The sequence below is a fragment of the Ursus arctos genome, unplaced genomic scaffold (genome assembly GCF_023065955.2).
Source record: "Ursus arctos isolate Adak ecotype North America unplaced genomic scaffold, UrsArc2.0 scaffold_7, whole genome shotgun sequence".
In the NCBI taxonomy this organism is placed as follows: Eukaryota; Metazoa; Chordata; class Mammalia; order Carnivora; family Ursidae; genus Ursus; species Ursus arctos.
This window is the reverse complement of record NW_026623089.1, coordinates 46380093-46402728: the sequence shown is the minus strand read 5'-3', so window position 1 is coordinate 46402728 and position 22636 is coordinate 46380093. Positions and strand designations below refer to the sequence as shown.

The 22636-nt window shown below is 59.6% G+C and overlaps 1 protein-coding gene across 11 annotated transcripts in view; it reads left to right on the top strand.

Annotated features, from left to right (window-relative positions):
* ZMIZ1 (zinc finger MIZ-type containing 1) overlaps nucleotides 1-20481 on the top strand; it is a 233940-nt gene extending 213459 nt beyond the window's left edge. For 9 of the 11 annotated variants that reach the window (XM_057308716.1, XM_026504542.4, XM_026504540.4 and 6 more), the window contains 13 exons: nucleotides 1397-1579; nucleotides 2687-2764; nucleotides 3245-3419; nucleotides 3983-4124; nucleotides 5592-5802; nucleotides 6924-7029; nucleotides 8012-8172; nucleotides 9081-9148; nucleotides 9498-9566; nucleotides 10015-10259; nucleotides 11459-11625; nucleotides 14852-15109; nucleotides 16616-20481. In XM_057308716.1, the coding sequence (XP_057164699.1) occupies nucleotides 1397-1579; nucleotides 2687-2764; nucleotides 3245-3419; nucleotides 3983-4124; nucleotides 5592-5802; nucleotides 6924-7029; nucleotides 8012-8172; nucleotides 9081-9148; nucleotides 9498-9566; nucleotides 10015-10259; nucleotides 11459-11625; nucleotides 14852-15109; nucleotides 16616-16723 (1971 nt within the window). In that variant the 3' untranslated portion in view covers nucleotides 16724-20481. The remainder of the gene's footprint in view (nucleotides 1-1396; nucleotides 1580-2686; nucleotides 2765-3244; nucleotides 3420-3982; nucleotides 4125-5591; nucleotides 5803-6923; nucleotides 7030-8011; nucleotides 8173-9080; nucleotides 9149-9497; nucleotides 9567-10014; nucleotides 10260-11458; nucleotides 11626-14851; nucleotides 15110-16615) is intronic. The other 2 variants (XM_057308718.1, XM_057308719.1) reach the window with 2 other exon arrangements.
* Nucleotides 20482-22636: the final 2155 nt, after the last annotated feature.

Below are 22636 nucleotides of genomic sequence, written 5' to 3'. Positions count from 1 at the left end.
TGCATCTGCGGAGCCAGCCTCGGGGCTGCCAGCACCCCAGCAGGTGATCCCAGGAAAGGAAAGGCAGAGAAATTCCCAGTCATCGCTCCGGTGTCCACCTGCACCTGTGCCGTGCTCTGGCGAAGGCACACTCCAGAGGCCTTGAATTATTTCTACTAAATCATCCTCTTCAGAGAACGTGGATGCTGCCCGGCTACAGAATGCCTGCCGCTGGGCTGGGACACTGGTTGGTCACAGCCTGCATGGCCTGACCCCGTCTGGGAAGGCGGGCCTCACCCTGCAATGGCAAGCTTCTAGAATCTCTGAATTCTTGGAACGTTGGGGCAGGTGGCAGGTTGGCTGATTCCGCACAGGACTCCGCTTTGGTGGCCTGATGGGCAGGCCCCCCGCTCTACTTGCACTCCTCTGGTGATGTGACGGGAACTACACCGTCACGCAGAGCAGCCGCCGTAAGGCCACAGTGTGAGTGGCAGAGTTCTTCAGCACTGACTCGGACACCTCCCATCTTCTGCTGCTTACCTCTGGATCCTTCTTTCATTTGTTGAGGGAGTATTTATGGAGGTCTGCTCTTTGCCAGACGCTGGGACATAGCTGGAACCTCGAAGCCTAGGGCAAGAGATTTAAATAGATAAGGAGTTTCAACAGACCAGGAGAAGAAACGACTGACCTTGTAGGATGTCATGGCCTGGAGTGTTTGGGTGGCTGGTGGCCCTGAGGGTCACCTAATCTTACAGAGGAGGGAGGCAGCTGCAGGGTGGACATTGGCAGGTCACCTTGTAGATCTCCAAGGACAGGGGTCCTGCCCCTCCCTCGAGCTGTCTCCTCTTCTCTCTCCGTTGCCTGTCTTGAGAGGGTTCTGAAATCTCCGCAAGTCTGCTGCTCCCAACGTTTGCACACATGGCCCAGAACTGAACATCAGTGTGTGCTGTTCAGTGTGTGCTGTTCAGTGTGGCGTATGGGGCCAGGGCCTCCCATATGCAGCCTCCAAATGCAGGGGTTGAGGGGGTCACCTTTCTGGAAGCACATCCCGTTGTCTACATTCCCCTGCCACACACCAAGCGCTGGGAGAGACATAAAGGGGGTTTAGAATCGAGCCCCCCTCGATGGCATGAATGAGAGGCTCTGAAATGCCCTCATTTTGGGGGGCAGCGTACTTGGAGAAGACCGCTTCACAGGGAGGTGGCCTCGAGCCAGACAGAACGTCGTGTCCCTGGATGTCAGGGTAGCCGGGGGTTCGGGCATCCTCTGGTGGCCCCTCTCTGGGTGGAGAAGGCAGTTCGTTGGTGGAAAACAGCAGGGACAAAGGTTAGGGGCCAGGGCACTCCTGGCCTTCTGGTGAGTGGCTTGGCTCTGCGACACTGACCACCTTTCTCCTCTCCTCTGTCTGCTGCCACAGCCCAACTATGGAAACCAGCAATACGGACCAAACAGCCAGTTCCCCACCCAGCCAGGCCAGTACCCCACCCCCAACCCCCCACGGCCGCTCACCTCTCCCAACTACCCGGGCCAGAGGATGCCCAGCCAGCCGAGCACCGGGCAGTACCCACCCCCCACGGTCAACATGGGGCAGTATTACAAGGTGAGTCCTACCACCCCACCGGCCCCTTGCTTCCTCACCACCTCATATCCCCATCCCCACCCCCACCCATGGCAGCTTGGTCCTGAAGTCACCAGGGGGCAGGCGGAAATTTCCGGATGTGTCCTCGCCCGCTGGGAGCCATGGCCAAGATGTCAGGCTGGCTTCTCTTGGTTCCTGTTGTCGTGGGTTGACAAGGATTTGCCCCTCCCCTTTTACTGTTTACAGCACACACCAGATGATCATAAAGGAAACATGTTTTTTTTGGGGGGTTTTTTTTGTTTTGTTTTGTTTTTAAAGATTTTATTTATTTATTTGACACAGAGAGACAGCCAGCAAGAGAGGGAACACAAGCAGGGGGAATGGGAGAGGAAGAAGCAGGCTCCCAGCAGCGGAGCCTGATGTGGGGCTCGATCCCATAACGCCGGGATCACGCCCTGAGCCGAAGGCAGACGCCCAACGACTATGCCACCCAGGCGCCCCAGGAAACATGTTTTTTTTAAAAGAAAAGCATCCACCTGGATATATTAATATTAGCTTCTAAAGCCTTCTTCCTCTAATGCACGTGGGCATCAGTATGTTTATAGTTGTTATTAAGGTTGTAATTTTAAATCAGTCTTTCACCCGACATGAAATCACGGGCGTGGTGCTTATTGCTACGGAGTCTCTCTGGTTCTCACGGCTTAAGGGAGCCTCACCGGACCACGCCGTATTTCATCATTCCCTTCCTATCAGACGTTTACGTTGTTTTTGATTCTTCACTTTCGAAGGAACACCATGATGAATTTTTTCAGGCACATTTGCCAGGGAATCATGCTAACGTCCATGACCACCCACCACGGCTCCAACTTTTGCAGTCTAGGTGTTCCTAGTCTTGCAATTTCTTGCTATATTACTAGCTGTGGACAGGGAGACGAAATGCTGTCCCCGGGATGGAGGAGGGCGTGACCTGCTCCACCCCGGTCCCGCTCCGCACCCCAGCACTGGATGGGCCTCGTCAGCACCCCCTGTATCCTACTCCTGGCCAGTTTTCATATCGGGAGAGAAAGCAGGCTTCCGGTAGCTTTTCTGCCTGCCACTTTCACCTCATTGTGTGTCTTGCTTTAACAGCCAGAGCAATTTAATGGACAAAATAACACGTTCTCGGGAAGCAGCTACAGTAACTACAGCCAAGGGAACGTCAATAGGGTATGTTGCAGTGTTCATCTGAGTGCTAACCCACCTGTACTCGTGTGTCTAAGGGGCCTGGCCGTTCCCACTGCAGGCCCATGTGGGGGTGCACTTCGGGTCGTCAGCTCTGGAGTACGGTGCTGCTCAGACAGAATCCACAGGTCCAGGCAGGTGGGCCAAGGAGGAGTAAGGACTAAGAGCAGAAGGGAGAGGGGCTCCTGGGGAGCCAACTTCCCGGGGTGCTGCAGGCCCAGCTCCATCTGAGGACCCCGCTGGGCTAGGGGTGGAGAGTGTAGCCCAGAGTGATGATGTAGGCGGTCAGAGACCTGAGTGCTGGCCGGGATGGAAAGATTCCCACAGGGGGACTGGCTTTCCTCCCTTGGGGGAGCAGGGACCATAGCCTCAGGATTACAGGGTGGGTAGGGTGTATGTCCATAGCCATAGTGCCTCCTATCCCTCTGACCCCGTAACCTATGTGTGGCTTCTCTTTCCCTCCAGCCTCCCAGGCCAGTTCCTGTGGCAAATTACCCCCACTCACCTGTTCCAGGGAATCCCACGCCCCCCATGACCCCCGGGAGCAGCATCCCCCCGTACCTGTCCCCCAGCCAAGACGTTAAGCCACCCTTTCCACCTGACATCAAGCCAAATATGAGCGCTCTGCCGCCACCCCCAGGTGAGTGCCCTATGTCCTACCTCTGTCTGGCCAGCTCCACCTAGGGCCCTGCAGTGGCCTGGAGCCAGGGGGCTTGGAAGTTGGACTGCCTGTGGGGGTGGGGCATGTGGAAAGAGCGGGAGGGCTTGGAAGCAGATAAGCCACACCCACAAGGGAAATTTGGGGTGGAGCTGGGCTGCCAACAGCCCTGAGCCGCTGGAGGTTGGGAGCAAAAGTTGCTTCCAGCCCTGGAGAACTGGGTGGAGGAGCCTGGGGCTTCCAGAGTAGGGGGTATATGGGGTCAGAGGGGAGTAGAGCCAGGATGAATGGGACATGGGACCCAGGGATGGTGGGCCTGGGGTGGGGTGGACTGACAGAAGCAAGGGGCTCTCTGGCTCTCTGCTGTGCCTATAGCCCAGTTTCTGGGGCCCTGTTTACACACTCAACTGCATGGTCCCACGAGCATGCAGCTACGAGTGCACAGCACGTGGGGAGCGAGCTCCACCCATAGCCCCGGAGCCCATGCTTCTGTGTGCCCATGGTGGCCACGGGCATGCGACTCATCCAGCTCCCTCCCTGCCCAGCCAACCACAACGATGAGCTGCGGCTCACGTTCCCGGTGCGGGATGGCGTGGTGCTGGAGCCCTTCCGCCTCGAGCACAACCTAGCCGTCAGCAACCATGTCTTTCACCTGCGGCCCACGGTCCACCAGACACTGATGTGGAGGTGAGTGTCATGCTGGGGGCACAGGCCCAAGCTGGGTGGGGGAGGCCTCTGGTGGTGACCTCCCTGGCCTAGGCATTGCCCTGAGCACGTAGGAGCAGCACCTGCCCACTGCCTCACCTGTTCGGCATCATTGACTGGGCCCTGCTCTGGGCAGGGTTTGGGGGATGTCGTGGGGAACCTGCAGGCAGGCCGGCCTTGGCAGGTATAGTGGCCCAAGGGCAGGGAGCAGCTTTCACTCACTGTAGTCCTGAGGGCGGGGTCAGGGATGACCTCCCAGAAGACAATGTGGCTAGCTCAGACCCAAAAGCCAGTAAGGCAGCCAGGAGGGACCCTGAGCTGGCAGGAGGAACTTGAACGTGGCTTGCTGTGGCTAGAGCAAGAACGTAGAGGGATGAGTCTGGGCTGGGCAGGACCAACAAGCCCTCCAGGTTGCCAGCGGCTGGCCACTGAGCCAGGCCGCTGCTCAGACATCACGACACACCACAGGACAAGGGCTGGAGGTCCCTGGCTGGGCCAGGCCCTGTGTTCTCTACCTTCTACACCCAACCTGCCTTGATCTTGTCAGTGGGCAAGGCTTTTCCCATTGACCCTGAGGCGAGATAAGTCAATTAGCCTGGGGGGAGTTCTCACAGCAAGCGACAGAGCTGGGACTCGGTCCCAGTTCTCTTGGATGCCAGAACCCGTTGGTGTCTCCACCCTCTGTCCTTCCTCCTCAGGCAGGACCCACACTGCCCTGCCACCACTGTGACCAGAGTCTCTCAGCCGCCCAATGGGCACCCAAAAGGCACAAGATGGCTTACAAGCTCAGTGCCTTGACCACACCAAGCGGGCTTCAGTGGGGTCTGCAGACAGAGCTGGGGTGGGGGGAAGGGCACAGGTGCTCAGGCAGGAGGGTGGAGAGGCGCGGGGTGGGGGTGTCCCTGCTCACCCGTCCCTCCTTACCTGAGTGCTTTCGCCTGGGAGGTGTCCCTTGGCCCTGGCCTGCTTGGTTTCCACATGTACGTGGTCACTGCTGGGCTCACGAGGGTCTCCTTCCGTGCTGTGTCTTAGGTGCCCCTCTGGGCAGGGAACTGAACCAGACATGGCCCAGGCCCGGGTGATTCTCCCAACTGAAGTCTGGGTTGGACATAATCAGCCTTCCGGCTGGTCTTGTCACATTAGTGTCTGTCCTTTTTGTCCGTCTGTCTCTGTCCTGGGAGAGCAGCGGTCACCCTGTAGGGAGGGGTCCGGAGGAGACCGGCAGAGCTGTGGGGTGTGGCTGGAGTGAACAGCGTGGGGGAGTTTGGGTTGTTGGGACGGGTTTTGACTGGGGATGTGGGCAGGGGGCCGTCCAGGGTGGGAGAGGAGAGTGCAGGGAAGCAGGGGCAGCCGTCGCAGCTGAGGACTGGGGCCGTGGCGAGGTGGAGGCGCGCTGCCTGGCCGCGTGTCACCGAGGCCGTGCCGTCTGAGCCCCGCCCCGCCCCTCAGGTCTGACCTGGAGCTGCAGTTCAAGTGCTACCACCACGAGGACCGGCAGATGAACACCAACTGGCCGGCGTCCGTGCAGGTCAGCGTGAACGCCACGCCCCTCACCATCGAGCGCGGCGACAACAAGACCTCCCACAAGCCCCTGCACCTCAAGCATGTTTGCCAGCCGGGCCGCAACACCATCCAGATCACTGTCACGGCCTGCTGCTGCGTGAGTGTGCGGGAGGGGGCGGGCTGAGGGCGTGGCGTGGGGAGCCCCGCGGCGCTCCAGTCCGCAGCCCTGTCCTTGCGGCTCTGGCCCCGTCCCCATAGCCACTGAAGGGACCTTTCAGAAACGTGCGTCCACACACGTACGGTGGTGCCCTGGGGCTGTGGGATAACCTTCAGAGCCACCACCGTGCTCTGGCCATAGATGTGGCCTTTTCCACTCTCACACCACAGGCCCCATGCAGTCCGCACACCTACCTGCACTTCCTCCCGCGGGCCCTTCCTCCTGGACACCTCCCGTGCCCTCCACCATCTTCCACTGGTGAAGGTCTCTGTGCCTCGAAGCCGGGCGCTGTTCTGGCTTCACTCACAAGAAATTTTATATTCTGATCACCTTTTGACCCAGACCCAACTCCATCAAGTCTGGAGTTAACTTTCTCCCTTCTTCACCCAACCCTGGTATCTTAGAATCGTGTGTGTATATGTCCCTCCGATCTGTGACCTGCTCTGGGACCACATCTGAGCCACTCTCCTATCCCCCCAGAGATCAGGGCCTGGCACACAGCTTGCCCAGGGCCCTGTGTGGGAGTAGATTGCCAGTCCCGCTCTGCTGGCCCCGGTGGGGGACAAGGAGAAGGAAAATCACTGATCCTGCCCTTAGGAGCATAGGGACACCAAGGCTACCTAGAGTCGGGAGTCACAGGATGGGGAGTGCTGTCAGAATGAAAAGCCTGTACAATCCTGGAAGGCTTCCTGGAGAAGTGAAAACAGGGATGACACCCTCTGGCAGGAAGGGTTGAGGATACATAATGGGGAGCAGTGCTGGGCGAGGTTAGGAAGTCAGGCCAGCTCCAGTCCTGATGCCAGGTGTCCCGTAACCTCATGCCAGGGGTGTTTCAGTGTGGCCAGGCAGCTGTCCCAGGTGGTGACCCTTGCCTGGGTCTCCAGGCTCACAGGTCCCAGGACACATCCTGGGGTCTCAAGGGCCCCTCTTCTAGAGTGGCATCACTATGGATCGTGGGCCCTTTCCTGAGCTTGGCCTTCAAAGGGGGCCTTCGGGCACACGTGGGGCCGGCCGTGGGGGCACCGCAGGGTGGGGGCTGAGCACACACTCTTTCCCGGCAGTCCCACCTCTTCGTGCTGCAGCTGGTCCACCGGCCCTCCGTGCGCTCCGTGCTGCAAGGCCTCCTCAAGAAACGTCTCCTGCCCGCAGAGCACTGTATCACAAAAAGTGAGTGTGGGCGCGGGGAGGGAGAGCCGGCCCCAGCCCGTGCTCAGCGTCCGTCCGTGCTCGTCATGTGCCAGGACCAACCTTGGGCTCCGTGCACAAACCCCGGGGCCCGAGTGTCCCTTGGCCCCAGTCCCCACCCCCAATTCATGTCCCTCCCTCCGGAGCTGTGGGGACAATCAGATGAGCATGGCCTGTGAGACCTGCCTAGCCTAGACGAGCTGGCTCCCAGCACAGGGTGTGAGGCAAATTAAAAGGAAACACCATAGTGTAGACAGGACAGGCAGGCTTCCTGGAAGAGGTGATCACCTAGAAAATCACTTCTAGAAACTGGGCAGAGGGGATCTTCAGCAGAAGGGGGGGCCGGGGGTGGTTTCTTGACTGGCCTCCCCACCTGGACAGCTCGTGGCTAAACTAGAGAGAGGGACTTGGCCCAGAGCCCAGTCCTTTGGAGGAAACACCCAGGTCATTAGCGAGGGACACCATGCAGGGAGGGGCCCCACAGCCCCTCCCTGTGACTGTGCTGCTTCACATGACCTCCCGAGCCCCCGGTTCCCGCCAGGTGCTTGTCCGTTCCCATTCCCACCCTTGCAGAAGTGAGTGCAAGAGCGCCTGACCCAGAAAATCAGTGGGCAGTGCCAGACTGGGTTTCTGCACGTGTGGTAGGAAGTGCCCCTTCCTGATGAAGGCGGGCCTCTTCTGCAGAGACTGGGGAGCTGCCATGGTGACCTCTAGGGACACATGCCTCCCGCACATCACCCATGGGGGCTGCCGTTCCGGAGTGCTGGGTGGCCCAGGGCACCCGGAGGGCCAAGCTCCCCTGTGATCAGGCCGGGGTGCGCCAGTTATTCCTGGGGCCTCCCAGTGTCTTCGGGGCAGTGGAGAAGCGGCCGGGGGCGGGGGCGGTGTTTGAGCCCCAGCAGGGAGTGCCACCTGTGCGGGACAGCCCTGTCCTCTGCACCCACCTGTGCCTCCTGCCCCACAGTCAAGCGGAATTTCAGCAGCGTGGCTGCCTCGTCGGGCAACACGACCCTCAACGGGGAGGATGGCGTGGAGCAGACGGCCATCAAGGTGTCTCTGAAGTGCCCCATCACATTCCGGCGCATCCAGCTGCCTGCTCGAGGCCACGACTGCAAGCATGTCCAGGTGAGTGGTCCCGGCGGCAGCGGCTCCGGGGGAGTGGGGGGGGGGGTGTCCAGCTGGGACGCGGAGGGGCAGGCCGAGGGGCCAGCGGGGTCTGGCTCTGATCCCCGGGGCGCTCTGTGGCCATCAGAAGCCGATCGTACTCACCCACCCCAGCCATCATTTGTCTTTGGGGCAGCTTCTCTACGTGCCCAGGGCTTGGTTCCCAGAGGACCGCAGAACCCACTTAGTCCCCGTCCTGACAGATGTCGGGTGCCAGCTGGAAGTCCTGCACACACGGCCATAGCTGGTTTGGAGCCCAAGAGTAGGGACACCTCTGCCTGATCACGGCTGTGTCCTGGGACCTTACCCCCAGCAGGTGCTTAGGAAGTGGCCAGGGTTGCTTCCGTAGAGCACTGTGCAAATGTGGGCAGCCTGGGTGGGTGGGATTCCCTGTGGGGGGTACTGCTCAGGAAGGAATCCCAGAAGAGGGTGCAAGAAGGCATCCCTGTGGAGGCTGGGGGCCAGGCCAGGCGAGCCCTCAGCCCCACCCTCCCGTATAGGGAGCAGGTCTAGAGAGCTTCCCTCTGGGAAAACAGTGTGGGCACAAAGAGTTTGGGCTCTCGATTTGTCTGACACACGTTGACTAACTGGACTGGATGTGTTCTCGGTGCCAGGGCTGGGCTGACGGGGCGGATGGCGTCCACACTGCCCCCGGCCTCCATGAGAGGGGCCATCACGTGTCAGGGTCAGTGATGGGCACCGTTGGGCGCCGCGAGATGGCCACCCACAACCCCGCAGCCCCAGTCTCTCCCAGCACGCCTCTCTGTCCCCTCTGGGAGACCTTCATGAGGGTCCCGGAGGCAGTGGCACTTACATTCTCTGCATCTTCTCATCTGTCCGTCTGTCTGCCTGTCTCCTGGCCTCTGCAGTGCTTCGACCTGGAGTCGTACCTGCAGCTGAATTGCGAGAGAGGGACCTGGAGGTGTCCTGTGTGCAAGTGAGTAGAAGCCGCCCCGGCAGGCGGCTCCCCCCCCAGCGGAGAAGGGGAGGAGCTCCCCAGCCTCCCTCTGGCCCTGCTGTCCGGGGCGCAGCTGCCTGCATCTGCCCTAAAAGCAAAGCAGGGAACCCCGACACGGCAGAGGTGCTCAGAGCACCTGAGTGGGCAGTGGGCAGTCCTCTTGTCTCCAGCTGTCACAGGGCAGCTGCCTCCTGTCACCGTGTCCCATAGGAACCGGCAGCAGAGGCAGAGCTCTTCGACACAGTGGGGAGGGCTGGGCTCTGCTCCTACTCTCCAGGGTGCAAGAGCAAAGGCAAGCCCCCCTCTTTTTTTTTTTTTTTTTCCCCAGTAAAACCGCTCTGCTTGAGGGCCTGGAGGTGGATCAGTACATGTGGGGTATCCTGAACGCCATCCAACAGTGAGTAGGCCTCCCCGGCTAGGGCCCTGTGTGGGGGGTGGCAGGGTGCTGGCCTGATAGGATAACGTGAGCACGGGGATGCTCCTGATACCCGCTCGCTCTCCAGGCTGGCAGAGAGCTCGCCTGCTCCAGCTCTCACTTCCCAGTGACTCTGCCTCAGGGACTTCTCTACCTGGGGGCAAATGAACTTTCCAGAAAGGACCAAACTCAGCCAGAGCAAGACAGTGCTCCAGACAGCCACTCCTTGGGTGGGAGGCCTTGGGACCAGCTACCCTGTGCCCAGCCAGCCACTTGCTTTTCCTTGCCTTAGTCTCCCCGTAAAATCCCTCACACCTCTGTCCTGTGCAGAGCGTGGCGAAAATGGGGACGGGAGCCTGGGCAGAGACATGTCACTGCGTGTCGGAGCTGGAGGCTCAGGACCTCACTTCTGTCCCCTTCCTTCTCCCAGCTCCGAGTTTGAAGAGGTCACCATCGACCCCACATGCAGCTGGCGGCCAGTCCCCATCAAGTCAGACCTGCACATTAAAGATGACCCAGATGGCATCCCCTCCAAGCGGTTCAAGACCATGAGTCCCAGCCAGATGATCCTGCCCAACGTCATGGAAATGATCGCAGCCCTGGGCCCTGGCCCGTCCCCCTACCCACTCCCGCCTCCACCGGGGGGCACCAGCTCCAACGACTACAGCAACCAAGGTGGGTGATACTGGACAAGGAGGGGGAGAGGAGGCCCAGCAGGGGCCCAGGATTTCTGGGCTCACGTTGGCAGGTGCAGGGGGGTTGTGGTAACGTATACCCCCAAAACACAACCCAGGTCACTGGACTTGGGGGTACGGTGGCCCATTCAACACCGTCCTCCTCTCCTTTGCCGCCTGGTTCCATCCAGTCCTGTGGGTCAGCACCCAGTTGGGAAGGCCTGAGTGAAGAGCTGCCCCATGGGCCAGCCTCCTGCTTCTCCCACGCTGCCCTGCCCGCCTCCCCAAGCTCCAGGGGACAGACCACTCCTTGACTTCTTTGGAGCCTGCTTTGCTGGGGTCGCTAACAGAGCACTCCCACTTAGAGTTCTCAGCCCTTCCTGGGGCCGTCCCGTGTTTCTCTGTGACATCTGTGCTGTCCTGTCCCCACAACACTCCCATCCTTCCAGGGGCAGAGTTTAGGGGCCTGGAGCTCCAGTCTTTGGCCACCAAGGTCACCGTCACTACCTCTCACTCTCCCTGCCGCCCAGACCAAGCTGTACCCTACTGCCCTGGGTTCCTAGAAAGTTCCCAGCCCCCTTAAACACAGGGCATGGCAGCTCCTCACAGGATCCGGGCTCCCGGATGATTAGAGGCCCGGAGAGGTGAATCCACATAGCAGGGTCCCACAGCGTGCAGAGGACCCCTCTTTCCAGCATGCTGGCCTTGCTATGGCCGTGCAGTGGAAGGAGCTGTGGCCAGGGAAGCCAGACAGCTGACTTCTCTGGAATCTGACGCAGCTTTCTTTGCGGGCTGGGCAGTTCCTGACTTCCCACTCTGGGCCAGGGTCTATCCATCGAGGAGGTGGAAACTCGTGGGGGCAGTGGGATACCGGTCTGGGGGTCTAGCTCAGCAGATCCTGTGGAAGGCTCGGACTTGGGCCTCGTCCTGCCTACCCTCCCCCGACCTCAGAAGCCTGGCCTACCCCTTGCTCAAGCTCTGCCCCCATAACTGTAAAACAGCTCGTGTCCTGGGGTGCTAAGGCCCACCAGAAAAGGCCGCATCACTGCCCTGTCATACAGCCCAGAGGTCTGAGGCCACAGGAGCTGACTCCAGCCAAAGGGGGCAGGACTCAGATCTTAATTTACATATCCCCCCCCCCCCCCCGCCGTCTTTCCTCTGGAGTAACACTGCCCCGCTGCCGTCTTGTTCCCTCCCCAGGCAACAACTACCAGGGCCACGGCAACTTTGACTTCCCCCATGGAAACCCTGGTGGCACGTCCATGAACGACTTCATGCACGGGCCCCCCCAGCTCTCCCACCCCCCGGACATGCCCAACAACATGGCCGCCCTCGAGAAACCCCTCAGCCACCCCATGCAGGAAACTGTGAGTACCTCTTTCTCACCCTGACCTTCCCCCGGTCCCCAACCCCTTCGCCCCCATCCTCTGTGTGGGACTGATGGGAGCAGAGAGCTCCCCGAGGACCTTTCTGATGTGTGCCTAGTTCTCTCCCAGGCAAAGAGGAGGACTGAGAATGAGAATGGGTCTGGGGGTGCTCAGAGGGAGGGAGCAGCCTGACCCAGGCTGGGTCGTGACCCATTGCCATCCTCGGACTTGGCTGTTCACTCAGGACACTGGATTCTCAGCTGGGGGAAGCTGTAGGCTCCTGTTTGCGCGCACCACGCATACACGTGTCCACCTTGCATGTGTTCCCACCACGCCCCTGCACACACCAGCCCCCCACCCCGCACCCTCTCTCCCTGACTTACACACACTCTTCTGCGGACTAACTGTAGCCCCAGCCATCTAGAATTTTGTCTCAGACCCAGGCACTTGCTCCCCAGGGGTCTGAATCTTTAGGGTTTCACCACCTCCTGCAGGAAGAAATGCTGGCAATTCTGTTTAGCCTAGAATATTCCCTTCTTGTCCTGTGTCCCATGTTAACACTCACCCACCAGTGGTAAGAGGCCCGGCCACCCCCCAGGTCCTCAATAGTGAGCACTGCATGGTTCTGTTCAACTTCACAGACATTTCTTGGGCCGGTGCCCCAGGCCAGGCCTTGCACCCAGTGTGAGCAAGACAGACACGGGCCTTGTGCCAATGGGGCGAAAGTTCTGGCAGTGCTCGGACAGAGGGAGTTGGGGTTTTGGGAACATGGAGGCCTGAGGGCTGAAGTCAGGCCTCAGTCATCTTAGACGTCCCTGGTCTCTCCCCTTAGCAGGAGGGATGGTCACAGCAGGCCTGGCAGTGGGGGTGGGTGGGCCTACACCGGAGGACGAGGCTCCGGGCCCTCTCATCTTCCACCATGTGGCCTGGGAGGAAGGGCCCCTGGATGGTATTGTGTTGCATACGGAGTTGGCCCTGCCAGAAGCCGTCTTGTGGGCCAGAGCCACGGATTCTCAGCAGGAGTGACTGTTAACTGGAAGCTAACGGGGTGAGGGCAGTGTAGCAACTTTCCTCTGGAACTCCAGAATCCACCCCAGACATAGCTGCTGTCACAGGGCTTCTGACTTCTGGGGGCCTCTCTCCTAGGCCCCCTTCCTCAGCATTCCATGCCCGAGTCACCCAAATCACACTCCACACACACTCGCGTGTCACACACCCTGACTCACGGTTCTCAGTTCTGGAAAACGTCAACGGGAGGCCACGTCCTTCTGGGTCCAACAAGGCTTTCTCCTGCCTTCTTAACCGGCCCACCTGGGGTCTTTGCAAAGGGACCTAAGCCCTTAGGTGACTTCACAGGCCCCCCCGCAAGATGCTCCCCAGATAGGCGCTGTCTTTCCCCATGTCTGGGCTTTCGCTAGCCGGCAGCTGGACCCAGAAGGACAGCCGTGCAAGAGGGACGGTGCAGTCACAGATTCACCGCCCTACACCAGAGCAGCCTGGCCCTGGCCGAGCACCCGCCAGGAAGGACACCCCCGCGCGGGGACTGGCGGAAAGGCTCCAGTCAAGTGTTGGTTCGCCAGAGGACCCTCCCTTGCAGGAGAGGTGGCAGGTTGACCAGCAGGTCCCATAGAGCACCTGCCCCTCTGGACCCTGGGACATTCCAGCAAGTTGTCAGGGCCAAGGCGCACAACTGTGTCAGCAGATCCGGGGACTGTCTGTCCTGGTCTGGGCTGCTCCAGGAGTGTGGGGCCACTCCCTGCCCCCCAGAGTGGGCACTGCGGGGCACCCACAGGCATGGGTGGGGGGTCACAAGCTGGCCTCATACTGACAGTTGTGGTGGCCATCCTTCCCGCCTCTCTCGGTCCTTCTTACCTCGTGTTCATCCCCCGCACAGTCCCACAGTCCTGCAGTCAGGTCCCAGCTTGGAGGGGCTCGCTGAACCGAGCCCACCACAAGGCTGGGAGCAGCTTCAGGAGAAACGGGAAGAGGAACTAGGGTCTGGAGCTGAGGCTGCCGTTTCCAAACCCATGAAGGAAAACAAAATGTCATGTGGCCTGGACGATGGGGTGGGTAGGAAGGTACAAAAAGACCCAGGAGACCCATGCTCATCGGCGGCCTGGCAAGTCAGTCTCTCCTCGACAAGTGTAGTGCAAGCAGGGTGGGGGCAACCTGTCGGGGCCCTGGCAGTGGGCCGAGGGTGTGGACTTGCGTGCCAGGATCGAGACTGTGAGGGGAGGCTGCCTGGGACAGCACACAGGCCAGTGGGGAAGTTTAAGTGTCACCCAGCGTATGGCCCCTGGCCAGACACAGCCCCGTGTTCCAGTGCATAGGCACATGGCAGAGCACGGGCCCTCTGGTTTGTCAGGGAAGTGCCACCTGCCCCAGCCTCAGCAAGGCACCCACGTCCCCTCCCCCGACTGACTCAGTGAGCCCTCGGGCCCAGGGCAGGGCCTGGAGGGGACTGCCTTCCTCAGCTCCTGGGGCTGAAGCCTATTGCCGCCTAGGTGGGTGACCAACAGGAAGGGTCTGGCATTGCAGAGAAGCCCCCCGGCTCTACTCCTCCGGCTTGGGTTCAATTCCACCCTGCCCCAGGCAGCAGGCAGGGCTCATCCTGAGGTGCCCGCCCCTGCCACCTGGGGCTCTCGGAAGGAACCTCTGTGTCCAGCGTCACCCACCGCCCAGGGCCCATGGCGGGGCGCAGACCCCTCCTGAGCTGCACGCCTGCCCATGCTGTCTGTCCGTGTCTGCTCTCCGCTGCCCTGGCCCGCAGGGGGTCCTGCACCACGCTGCCAGCAGCACCCCTCCTGCCTCCCCGCTCCCTGGAAACATGCCCATTTTGCTTCTCCATTCTGCCGTTGCTGTTCCTTGTGGTGATGGGATCCGGGCCGCAGAGGCGGAAGGGCTTGCCGGGGCCTGGACCCCGCTCTCAGCGTCTGCTTGTCTCAGAGCCCCTGGCCGCCTCCCTCCCAGACCCACACGGCCTCAGAGGCCCCCTCCCCGCCTCCCCCTCCACAGCCTCCCTGACTGGCAGTTTGGGGGGAGGACTTATGTTTGTTTGTTTCTCTGCAAAACAACAACAACAAAGCATTGAGCTTCGTGAGGGGGTGGCTTTGTTTTGAGGGTTTGTTATTTTCCTGGTTTTGTTTGGTTTTCATTTCTCCAGGCATCTCGTCGCTGTACCTCGTCACCTCACATTTCTTTTCTCCTGCTCTCTCCTCCTCCACAGATGCCACACGCTGGCAGTTCTGACCAGCCCCATCCCTCCATACAACAAGGTTTGCACGTCCCACACCCCAGCAGCCAGTCAGGGCCTCCATTACATCACAGTGGGGCTCCTCCTCCTCCTTCCCAGCCTCCCCGGCAACCGCCACAGGCCGCTCCCAGCAACCATCCACACAGCGACCTGACCTTTAACCCCTCCTCAGCCTTAGAGGGTCAGGCCGGAGCACAGGGAGCATCTGACATGCCGGAGCCTTCGCTGGATGTAAGTTGGGGTCACCACTGGCCTTGGCCTGGGGCTAGGCCTGGTGCCGGGTCCTGCCCAAGAGCAGGGGTGGGTGTTGAGGGCTCAAGGCCCAGGGTGGAGGAGGTGCAGCTATGAGGGGGTGGGTGGGTGGTGGGTGGGCCTAGCCAGCCTGCCTCCCCTGGCTCTAGAACCAGGGAAACCCCCAACAGGGAAGCCTCCCCGAGGGTACCAGCATCCTTTCCCTGACCTTGCCGGCACCTGCCCTCTGGTCCCCTCTGCCACAGCCCTGCAGCGCCACCCTGCCCCGCCCCACCTTCCCCCCAGGCCCTCACAGAGTCCCCCCTGGGGCAGGGTTCTGGAGGAAGCCCAGGAAGGCCCCTGCCCTTCTTCTGACCCCCTCCCCGTACCCCGTCCCCAACATCAAGCTTGCCATCTGCGTGTCTGCCACACTCTGGCCTGAGGCAGGAGAGGGGCTGGAGTGACAGGGTCCCTCTGTCTGTCTCGCTGGTGTGTGTCTGTGTCCAGTTTCCTGTCCGTGCGTCGTCCATGCCCTGTGCTTCTGCTTGCTCCATCGCTCACTCTGAGAAAGGACCAGCCTCGGGTCTTGCCAGGGTTCCAGGGGCAGAAGTGGGTGACTGAGATTCAGGGGTCTCCCACGTTGAGACCCGAATGGTCTGGAAAGTGGGGTGGAAGGAGGCTCCGTGTGGTGGGGGCTGGGCGGCTGGCTAGGGTTGGCCAGGAAGGGAGGCAGCAGCTGCCCCTCCCCTCCCACCCCACGCCCCTGGGCTGTAGATTCCCAGAGAGGAATCTGCTCCCTCCTCAGCCACTCCCGGCTGCCCGCCCCAGCCCCACTGTCACCCTCAACCCCGGCAGCATCCGTCTTTATGGTGAATGGGGTTTATTCAGCGGTGCGGCCATCTTGGATTCTCAGCCAGCTCCCCTCCTCAGACCAGGCCAGCGGGGGTGCTTATAGGTGCATGAGGATCCCCATTGTGACAAAAAGCCTCCAGGGGCCTCACAATGGAGGGTAAGGACAGTGTGCAGCCTTGGCCCCAGGGCCGCAGGGAAGGACGGTGCTATGCTGCCCTCCAGTCATAGGCTCACCAGGGAGCAGTGAGCTCTTGAAGGGAGGTCCAGGGTGGCGAGAGAGCTATGGGCACCATGCGGCCTTACGTGCAAAGCCACACGGTTTCGACTGGGAGACCCTCGTGACCCACACCCCCTCTGGGCAGAGTCTTCGGGCCGGAGGCACACTGGGATCAAGAGAAGGCCCCTTGACCTGCTATGAGCCTTGCCAGCTGGTAGGCCAAGGCCCCCCACCACCACGCTGGAAGTAAGCACAGGTGTGCCGCAGACTAGCACAGTGGCCTGGGTGCCTTTGAGGACAGCCGGCACGGTTAGCTTCCCCTGTTGGGCCAGGACTCCGGGCAGCAGCTAGAGGGCACGTGCCCCCGCAGTCCTCACCCTGGGCCATCCCAGCCCCTCAGCTGACACCTCATGTGGGCTTCTGTACTTCTTTTCCAGCTCCTTCCAGAACTCACAAATCCCGATGAGCTCCTCTCGTACCTGGATCCCCCTGACCTGCCGAGCAATAGTAACGATGACCTCCTGTCTCTCTTTGAGAACAACTGAAGCCCACCCCTCCATTGGGGCCATCCCTCCCCACTCTGCCTCCTTCCCCATCTGTCCCCCACACACTTTACCACTGGGAGCCCATGCCCTCAGACCGCCCCTGCTGCGGCCTTCTCAGAGCGGAGGGGCGGGAGGGTGCACTGTGAAGGCTGTGTGGGTCTGGTGCCCCTGAAGATGACCCTCGCGGTGGGGAACCGGCCCGGCGAGAGGGCACACGCTGACGAAGGCATCCGGTCCCTCTGTGTGTGCTGATTCCAAACGACCCTCCAGTGCCCCTGAGGTTCTTCCGGTTTCTAAACTGTAATCCTGCCTCCCTGCTTCCTGGCCCAGAGCCTCCTTCAAGTGACTGTGAGCCTGAGAGAGGGGCACCCCGAGACCCAGGCAGGCCCCACCCCCCAACCTTGGAGGAACAGTGACGGTTGGCAGCAGTGAGAACGGCCCACCCACCACCACCACCACCACCCACCACAGAAAAGCACAAACCTCTGGGAAAGAGAACTCTCTCAGGGGCCAAGGTCGTCACTTTGACCCCTGACCTCTAAGCCAAGATACCCTGTAAAAACACTCCTCTCTCAGAAAGCAGAGAAAAAGGACAAGATTCTGTGTTTGAGAGAGGGTGTGCCATTCCTGCTTGGGGACTGGTGGGAAAGGGGGTCAGGGCCTCCTCAAGAGCCAGGACAACACAGCTGGCCCCACGACCTCTGGACTCAGGCCGCGGAGGGAGGGGGGGCGCCCTGGCCTCCGGGGGCGGGGGCGCGGACAGAGAGAGAGTACCCAGCCGAAATTATTGTGCCCTTAGTTGGGGGGCAGGGGGATGCCGCCAGCCAGAGTCGGATAGGAACGGCAACTTACAACTTTGCTCCAAGCCACTCCCTGTTTTTAAATGACAATTTAATTAAGCTACGAAGTCATCTGAGAAAAGGGACGGTGGACTTGGACGGCAAGCAAACCATTTCTCTCCATGCGTCCTGTTTCCTTCCTCCCACCCCACCCACCTCTCCCAGACTGTTACATGGGACACCCGCTTCCCTCTGTCCCTGTTCTCCCTTGTCCACCCTGCCAGCCGGGGGTGCCGGTGGAGAGGCAGGGGAGGCGCGGGCTCGGGCGCCTGCGTAGCCTTGGCAGCAGGCACCCCGGGCGTTGGCGTCTCTCCGGCCCGGCTGCCCCGTCTGTCCCTGTGCTCCAGGCTGCCCCGGCTGCACCCCAGTCCGTCACCACACGTGCCGGAATGTGCCCGCCAGCATCCCGTGGTGTTTCCGTGCCGCGCTTGGCTGCCGGCCTCTCTCTCCCTCTGTGTCCCTCTGCCCTGCAAAGCTGCCCACACTCCTGCTCGCTCGAGCAGAAGCAGCCTCTGGTTTTCCCTCCACTGCTTCGCTCCATCCGGCTTACTGCTCTTGGAGTCTCCTGGGGAGCTTGTGTGGGTGTCCGTTTGTTTGGGGGGTCCTCTGTGCCCCCACCTAAGCCGCATGGCCTGTGATGCTGCTGGGCCGTCGGGTCACTTGGGTCACGTCTGTGAATTCGTTGCGCCCCCTCCCTGCTGCTGCCTGGGGCCTCCTGCTTTCCGTCCACTGTCCCGTGTTCTCAATCTCCGTGTCCCCCCTTCCCCCCTCCCCGTGGCGGGTGGTCCCCAGCACTCCTCTGGATTTGACCGGAACGGTGGCCCCAGCTGTTGGTTTTCCAGTCACTCTACCAGACAGCCGGCACAAGGTTCTCTGTAGGAAAGCTGCCATGATCCCCGCCCCCTTTTCCTTTGTCCCGTTGTCGAGGTTTTTTCAGACAGTGTGGTGTTCAGTATGCAAATCAATTATTTTAAGAATTGCTTTTGTAAATATCTTTGTGAATATTTTAGTATTGTCTTTGATAATATTCAACATTTTCATGACCTGGTTATAGCCTTTGCTGGTGTTTTTAAAATACCTTGACTCAACAACAGAGACCGAGTCCTTTTTTTTAAAAAACAACAAACAAAAACAAAAAAGCAACCAGGGCTATTTGTACAGATGAAGGGACAAAGTACGTGGGTGAGTGAGATCAGGCCTCCCGCTGTTCAGAGCCACCCCCGGTCGGCTGGTGGGGACTAGATGCTGCCAGGTAGCATGTGGCCGTCCTTGCCCGGTGGCCGAGAGCCCTGGCAGGTGGCCACACTCTGTGTTAGGCCATCTGGGAATGTTCTGCCCCAGACAGACTTACAAATGCCTTCCTTAGAAGTTCCTGCTTCCTGCCGTGCTACTTTTTTCCCAGAAAGGCCTGGGGTCCATTCTGGTTCTTATCGGGTGTCCCCACTCTGCTCACCGACCTACCCACAGCTTTCTAGTACAGAGGGTCGATCTGCTCCCCACAGCCCGGGCTCTGGGCACCTCCCTCAACCATCGCCGTGGAAGCCAGGGCTCGGTCCCCTGAGGCAGGTTTCCGGGGGCCCCTCCCACGCGAACCTCCACCAGCACGTTGGGCAAAGAACCTTCCTGAACCGCGGTGCCTGAAGCCCGTGCTCTGGGGACGTACTCTCCCAGAGTGATTTTGGAGCCAGGCCAGGGGGGTGAGGGAGGCAGAAAGGTGTCCGGGGCTAGATCAAGCCCCGGCTGGTGACAGATTCAGGTGACAACAGCCTCCCTGAGCCAGGGCGGTTCTGAACTCTGGGGAGATGCTTCCCTCATCCTTTTGGACGACTACTTGGAGCCATAAGTAACCTCAGCAAAAACGAGGCCTCAGCAAGCCGCTTCCATAGGACAAGCATTCACCCCGGCCATAGACGCGTTTCCGCTGCCACCACAGGACGGACAGGGTGCCGGCGGGCAGGCGGGAAGGCCCGAGTACAGGCAATCACCCCATCTTCTTGGTTCGAAGCTTTACCCGTGTATCATGTTCCCTGTAGCCATTTTATTTTTTAAGAAACTTCTAATACTTTCTCCCTCACGGAAGCCCGAAACCCCCCAGAGAGCTACCTGTCTGCTCCCTCGACCTGACCATCTAGACAGGACGACGTCAGCAGCAGCGACTCAAGGGACAAGGGACGTGTGTACATATGTAAATGAGAAATAGAGACACATTAACAGATGCATTCATTTCCCTTGGAATGTGTATTGTTTTTATTTTACGGAACAAAACAAAACAAAAAAAAAGGCTTGGAACTCCATCTTAACGTGGAAAAACTAGAACCTGTCTGTCGCGTTTGTGAGGTCTCTCCACGTGTCTCCTGTACCGTACTCTGACCCTGCGTGCAAAGGAAGTTCTGTTCTGTTTTTCTTTTACCACATGTACTGTTTAGCTTCAGTGTACTAGTCCCGCCACCTGTGTATTTTTAGGGTGCTATGGAAATAATGCGAAGAAATGGGGATTTCAGAAGAAAATTGTAACCAAATTCATACTTTGTATAATTTTTGATATCATGATTGCAGGTGATTCACACGTACACACATAAACACGCCCACCGTAGCCTGAAGTGACCCCCACAGAAACCGTCATCGTCTTTGTACATCTATGTACAATGCAACCATTTCCTACTTTAAACTGGTCAGAAAACTAATTGTGGTTTCTAGTCTTGCAAAGCTGTATGTAGTTAGATGATGTGACAACCTCTAATATTTATCTAATAAATATGTATTCAGATGAAACCTGTATATTAGGTGTTCATGTGGTTATTTTGTATTTAAAGATCAAATTATTTGACTATTGCTAGACATTTCTATACTCTGTTGTAACACCGAGGTACCGCATTTGCCCATGTTAATTGTTTTCTAAATAAATTGACAAAAAACGAAGGTTTGGCGAATTAGCTATTTTGTGAATTTTAAGGAGTGGTTTGGGTGTTTGTTTCTGCTTCTAAACCACCACCCCTGCCCGGTCACCCGGCAAAAACCAGCAAGCAAGCGCGCAGTCAGCCGGTTTGGTGTTGAGCTGGAGGAGCCCTACCGTGGGTGTCCCTGGACGAGGCCCCGGGACCTGGGGCCAGGTGATCGTGGCGGGAGCCCAGTCTGCAGCAGACTGCGTTCCTGGCAGGGGGCAGCTGGGGTCTCGGGGACGGTGTGCAATGCTGGCCTGGCTCAGAGAAGCCCCTTATGGATTTCCTAGGTTTCCCAAGTCCCAGAGGGTGCTGTCCAAAGCATCCAGAATGAAGAGCTGGAAGCCCAGCGAGGCTTCACAGAACCTGGAGCGCTGCTGACTCAGCTGCTCTCCCCGTTGGCTGGCTCTTTCACCGTCTCCCTCTTTCACCTACTCCCTAGCACCCCTGCCCCCCATCCTCTAAGGGGACCTTGGCTTTTCTCTTCTCCGTGACTGTGCTTTGGTAGGGCTCTGTAGCCATGGTTCTAACTCTCCTTTATAGCCTCAGCCCCCGACACACACTCAGTGCCCTCCCTGTGTCTCCTGCTGGAGTTTGGGGAAGTGAGTCTGATTCTCGGAGCCCAGCAACGGGCCGCCCCCCCACCTCCAGCTCTGGGCCTGCCCACAGGAACAAAACACAGGTGGCTACCCGGCCTTCCCACCACAAGGACTGGGTGGGGGCACGTTCCAAGGAGGAAGTGGGGGCTGGCAGGCACCCCCAAATGTATCCCCCTAGAGTGTATGTGGAGTGTGTATGGAAATGCATGTCAGGAGAGGTTGCAGGTCCCCTAAGTGTGAGGGGGTGGGGGTACGCAGGAAGCAGCCAGGGTGAGGGGTGCGTGGTTATGTCAGCCACGGAACCGCCTGTGGGGAACGGGGTGCCTGGAAGTCCCCTGTCTGTGGGGCTTCTCCAGGGTGGCCAGTTTCTCTTTTCGGTGGGAGATGGAAGGTGGGGGGGAGGAGAAGTTACATCAAACATGGAATCCTGTTCACCGCTAAGCCACAGGCACTGCCTTCTGCCGGCATCACGGGGCCAGGAGGCGTATGCTCTGAGATTAGACACCCCTCCTAGAGGAGGGGCCGGTAGCAGCAGTAAGAGGGGACCGCCGCAACCTCCGGTCGCCTTAGCACAGTGCTTCTCTGGGACCCGTCGAGGGACCCGCGAGATCCACTTGGGCCGTAACCAGCATTCTTCATGAAATGGCTGAGAGCCCAGGAGGACAGCCAGAGCACTTGGGAGGGTTACGGGGTAAGGGTGGAGATGGACGGTGAAACGGCTGTTGCAGTTGTGCGTGCGTGCGTGTGTGTGTGTGTGTGTGTGTGTCTGCTGAATCATGATGTCAAATTAATTCTTACTTGTGGGTTGTGGTTGCCAACAAAAAGTTTGAATGCCATGGCCTTCAAGGCAGGAAGTGGGCAGGGCATGGGGAGGGAGAGGCAAGGCAGTCGGCTTCCCCAACTTTACATAAAAAGCAGCCCGTCCATCCGGGCGTTCTTGCTTTGGAGCCTGAAACGCCCGGGCCACTGAATATGGGCCTGTGGCCGCCTGGGGAGGCTACGTGGAGACCCGCCCGCCCCACCCCACCGGCTCCTCCCGAGACGGTCACTTCCTTCTCCGGGCCTAGAATGAGAAGTCCCCAGGAAGAGCCGAAGGAGGGCCTGGCTCAGGGCTGCTTGGAGGGCGGCCCCCCACGTGGGACCACACGTCACCTCCTCCAGCTTATGCGTCATCTTGGGTTTCTGTTCTCTGCAACCCACCCCACGAAGCCCCCACCCTGAATCCAATGACTGTCCCTCCACATAAGACCACAGGGTGCTGTTGGGGAAAGTCACTCAGTCCCCCAGGGCAGTGCCAGGACAAATTAGGGTCTCTAGCCCCCCTGAGACCTCAGGGCATGGTCTCTGCCCCCCCCATCCACACATGTCCCTTGTTCTGTCCTGTGCTCCCATCTCCTGCTCAACCAGGCCCACCCCACTCTAAGCAGGTGACCCAACCATCACCTAAGCACCCCCACCATGCTCCCCCACCCATGACCCTACCTCACCCTCCGCCAGCCTTATCTTCTTCTGTCCAGGCCCAAAGGATTTGGTGGC